General features: G+C 43.0%; 1 protein-coding gene across 1 annotated transcript; it reads right to left on the bottom strand.

Annotated features, from left to right (window-relative positions):
* Positions 1-213: 213 nt before the first annotated feature.
* On the bottom strand, positions 214-5,160 carry LOC104410781 (myelin protein zero-like protein 3; the record flags this gene model as incomplete). The annotated part of the gene is made up of 5 exons (XM_010021041.1): positions 214-240; positions 2,163-2,226; positions 3,039-3,195; positions 3,833-4,043; positions 5,031-5,160. Coding segments are annotated over 5 exons (589 nt in total), but the record flags the coding sequence as incomplete, so codon positions are not given.
* Between the last annotated feature and the right edge of the window lie 5 nt (positions 5,161-5,165).

Genomic DNA, 5,165 nt, shown 5'->3' with positions numbered 1-5,165 from the left:
CTTAGGAGTTTTGGTTTTCCACTAAATCAGAAAGATGTCAAAAATCATTACTTTGTGCTTAAAGTGAACTATCCCATCAGCATTATTCTTCCAATCTACCAAGCTAAGGGCAGGTCCTTCAATCTGCATTGCTTATCCAGCAGCCTTTGTGCTCAACTAGCCATGATTTTCAGTGCTGTCATTTTGTTCTTTATCCATAGCTTTAGTCTTTCATCAGTATGGGTCTTCCTCATCTGTGTCCTAAACAAGAAGTATGGGAGAGAGAAACTGAGTCTATATATGAAGACAGGAACCAAGTTATGAGTTTGACAAGATTTTGAGTCTGCTAGGTTTCTGACAAGAGCTGAAATGCTTTCCAGGTTGCTGCTGTGCTTCAATAAGCCCTAGGATTTGTGGTCTATAAGCACTTGCAGCTAAATCTGTCTGACTTATCATGGATACACAGTCAAATTGCCACAGTATAACCAACACGCGCAGTGTGTTTTAAGAGAAGTAGCCACTAAAGCTCAAGTAAAAGACAGAGTGCAGACAGCCACCTTCTGAAAAAGCACCACTAATCCCAGGTCCACTTGTTGTTTTTCAGCTACAACAAATGACACTTTCAGATCCCAATTGTCTCATTTTTTAACCACAGTAATCATCTGGTGGCGTCCCCACAACCCAGCTCTGCAGCTCTCAACTTGAAAGAACTTCAAATGTAACAGTTTTGTAAGGGAAATCTCACTAACTTTCCAGCCATTTTAAGTCCAAACACATTTTCACTGGCTTTGCAATTTTAATTATTTGGCAACACATAAAGCATGAAAAGGTACAGTACAGAAAACTCAAGTGTTACATCATTAAAGGGAGCGAGACAGGATGTTCTTGGTAAGCCAAGTATTTTGATACCAGAGCAAAGCATCAAACAGATAACAAAACACTCAATATGAAAGCAACAGGATTATAACATTCAAATTTGCCTTCTTGCAAAGGATAAGAAGACATTTTTCAATCTATAAAACCTCCAACTGCCTGAGCATGTGTCTCACCAAACTGGGGCTCCCATCCTTCCCCCTCTCCCGTGCAGTAAAGCAGTGGTGCCTCCCTGCTGCCCAGCATTGCACTTTCAGCAGCCTTTCTATCTCCCATAGCAGCTCTCATTTTGCATAAAGCATTTTCTGCTTTCTGCACCTCTCAAAACTTTTGCTCCCAACACTGCTGCATTGTAACTGTTGTGTCTTATGCAGAACTGCAAATATTTCACAGGTAACTTGCCTAACTGCTCATTTTTCATTCTGTATCTAACGAAGCATAGAAACCATCAGTACACGCTTGTCTGAAGGCTCATGCATTTAATACACTTGAAATCACTGGCATTTTAACAGTGAACCAAGCAACACATTTGAATCCTCTTTCACATACTTCCTGACCATGTATAAAAGATGTAAACGTGTGTCCGAGGTAAGCTTGCTCTGAAGGACTTCAGGAAAAAACAAGAACGCTCACAAATTAGGCATATTAGTGAGCTTACTCTGGAATGTGCCACATTTATGGCTGTGGCTGCTAATACCAGCACACAGAACTTAAGAGGCCCATTTTACAAAGCAAGTACAGCAGGTGACAAACACATTCAGTAGTTTCAGCACAACACATCTGACTGCCAGAAGCTTGCTGATATGGTAGCAAGCAGACAAGCAGAAGACAACCACCACTTCACAAAATGAAACAAACAAAAAGCCAGAAATTAACAGATCACAAGAGCTTGCACGATCCCCTTGTGACAAAACCAGTGTAAGGAGGAAGACCTCCAAAAGAGGCAAGGCTACACACTACCATCTTTACAAGAAAGACTGTGGATTAAGAGATCTGTGCCTCCACTCCTCAACTTAGCACTGTCAAACCCAAACTGGTTTTGCACAGTAGCTAGCACTTCAAATTCCGATTTTTCATCTGAAAATATCAGCTTTGATTTCAATAGAGACAAGTGAAAAATCAGCTTGGTGGATCTCAACACAACTTCCCTTGCCAGTAACACAGTGTGAGCAGCCTCTGAGCCTAGCCATTTGGGGACACTTCTTTGACATCCAGAGGTGTTATGACAAGCTCTGTCTGCTGCTCTCAGCACCTCCTCTGAGCACCAAAGTTGATAAAAACCAGTTATGAAAACCCCAGGTTTCACTTACCACACAGTTCAGACACCAGTCTCTGAGTTTCCCCAAGCAGCTGCCTGCCCCTGTATGTTCAGGCCTGCAGAAAAAGCACAGGATTAGGTTGGACTTCTCCCCCAACACATATACTAAGATCTCCTGTGGGCCATGAATTCCAATTCTACCACACTTTAACTCTGCACAGCAAAACTAAAAAGAATGTCAGGTCCCTTATTCTGAAGGCAGATGTATCACTGAGGTGCAATGAAGAATACAAAAGCTGCTGTTTGGCAAATCTCGCAACACTGATCAGAACATTGGATTAAAAAGCCTATTCTGCGAGAAATGGTAGTACTGAATTCGCTGCAAAACAGGCATGGCTCCAGCAGTAGCCACAGTACCTGATTGTTCTCACTACGGAACCTTTCCAGAACAGAACCCTCTCCACTTCAGAAGAGAATTCAGTATCCATGGCTCATTCAGTACCTGGCATCTCTGCTCAGGCCATCAGAGGGGAACCAGTTAGCATCATTCAGTTTGGTTTGTTGTTATGGGTATTTCACACCAAAAAAGCTGACATAAGCAATGTATCTTGCTGATTTAGGCTGAAATTGGTCCAGTTACAGAAGTGAAAGACTGTCTAACCCAAAACTGCTTCAGTTTCATGGCCTCGCACGAATGACAGAAAAAGGGGATGTACAGCACTTAGTTTATGCTCAAAGGTGGGGATTTTCCAGAGCTTTCTGAAGGCTCACTAAATCATGCTCGTGGAGAAGTAGGTTTCAGTGACTGACCTGCAGACGCTGAGAGCTTATAGAACAAAGGACAGTGGAGAAACCATCCTTTGGCCAGTGTCAACAAGCTGAAGTGGAAATACAGGCTTTGGGATGCAGGAGAACTTACTCATCAGACACTTCGATGGAAGATTTCTTACAGCCAGATTTTTTTTTCTCCTTTTGCACTGCAAATTTTCTTCCCAGCCTTACCAGCAGCAGAACTACCACAATGATGGAAGGCAGAAACACTAAAATGGACAGCAGCACCGCTGAAGTTAGCTGGAAGGAGAAGCCTGCAGGAAAGACAAAGAGCAGCCCAGCTGTACCACTAGTCAAATATAGCTTTAAGTCTCTGGCAAATGCTCATCCATGACACAGGCTGCTAGTCTTTTAGTACAAAGCACAGAGCTGACAGATCTGAAGCAGCTCATCACTGAATCTCTAGGACTCCTGTCACGCATCCAGCACAATAAGGTGCTTTATTTGCAGAAACTACAAAGGAAGGCAGGTCACGACACAGTTCTATCACTATGTCTAAACCGCAAAATTGGGGCAGATCTCACATGCAAGGCAGATGAGGAAATTAAGTAATATTAAGAATCAGCACTTGTGGTGCGACTCTTATTTTTAGACCAGTATTTAACTTGTTCTACTGCTGCAATATGCAGAGGGCAGAACTCCTGAACAAATGAACACTTTTGATTTCTTTTACCACCACAGCTTCCTCTGTCCCTTCCTGACCCAATAAATTCAATAGTTGTCAATGTCTGTAGCTCAGAAAGATGGGGTGAGGTAACTCTTGCTGAAATTCTCATGTGGAACACCAGTGAGCCCGTTTCATGTGTGATGCTCAGACTTCCAAGAGCCTGACAAAGCCACAATGCAGCTGCAGCACATGGATGAGGACATGCCACTGACATGGAGGCTTACCCCTCTCCGTAACTATCAGCATCGTTTGGGGAATGTTATGGTACACGTCTGGAGGATTCTTCACGCTGCAGATGAACGTCCCATTGTCACTCATTGCTGGGCTTTCGATAGCAATGGAAGCATCACCCTTGGCAACATTCCCAACCCAGGATATCCTGTCTTTGAACTTTCCCACTGTTGTTGGGTATGGAACAGACTGATAATGAAAAATCTAAAAGGAGGCAAAGACAATAAAACACTTGACTAAGAAAGCAAAGTAAACAACTTTTTGGGTTGGAAACATAAAGGAATACACATTAAGAAGTCAGAAAGAACAGTTCGTATACAGGAGACCTTGTCAAGTTCCCATTTGATAATCCTGAGTCAGTCCCATTTCATTAGGTCTCCAATGCTTTTATCTACCAGCCTCAGCTCTCTGTCACCATCATGAACTTCTAACCAACTTCTTCTCTTCTGCAGATCTTCAGTCAAGAAGCAGAGCAGACTTCTTGCCTCATGCAAGACAGAACATTGCAGTTCTTGAGGGTTTGTTTTTTACACTTTTGCCCTCTTGCTGTCTTACGAGTAGAGGCTTAGCAGACATCACTTCATGCAAGAAGCACCCTTCTGTTCCAGATAGAAGGATACTCCTAAGAGTTCAAACTCTTCAGGCAGCAGGAGGACTGATAATCTGTAAAGATGTACATTTTCTGTTTCCACCTTGAATAAGAGATTTTCAGTGAGCTTTCAGACTTAAATTTCAAAAAGTTGCTAACAAAACAGCAAGTAGAAGCCCACAAACTTTAGAGGCTCTCATCATCACTGTCTCCAGACTGTCATCACTCACAAGGTCTTGCCTCTCCAAGAAATATCAGCCATAGACTGCATGACAGAACTGCAATAGTACAGCTGCCTTCAAGAAAGCCATCAATCAAATGCTTTACAGTCATTCTATCCATAGCTACAGTGTACAACACAGCCTTTGTGTCAACACCCAGGATTTACCTCCTTTCTCATCATTATGCTATTACCCATCTAGGTAGAATATTTTTCACCCAAAGAACACTGAAGCAATTTCACATGGGAAAGAAGGTGACAATGAGAGTCCCAAACCCCAAAGTGGTGAAGCAGCACAGCAAACAGAACAAGTATTTTCAGATTCTCAGCACACACGGAGGCCTGGTCAGTCTCCGCTAGAAAAAGTGCCTGTTCCACTTACTGTCTCCATCTGACCACCAGTGATGGGCCGGTACGTCCAGTCTACCGTCAGGCTCTCAGAAATGGGAGAACTGGATTTGAAAGAGCATTTCAGTGCTACCTGTTCACCAACATAAGCTCGCACATTAGCACTGGA

Source organism: Nestor notabilis, unplaced genomic scaffold (genome assembly GCF_000696875.1).
Source record: "Nestor notabilis isolate BGI_N333 unplaced genomic scaffold, ASM69687v1 scaffold20828, whole genome shotgun sequence".
Classification (NCBI taxonomy): Eukaryota; Metazoa; Chordata; class Aves; order Psittaciformes; family Psittacidae; genus Nestor; species Nestor notabilis.
The sequence above is the reverse complement of the archived record's forward strand: the minus strand, read 5'-3'. Positions and strand labels throughout refer to the sequence as shown.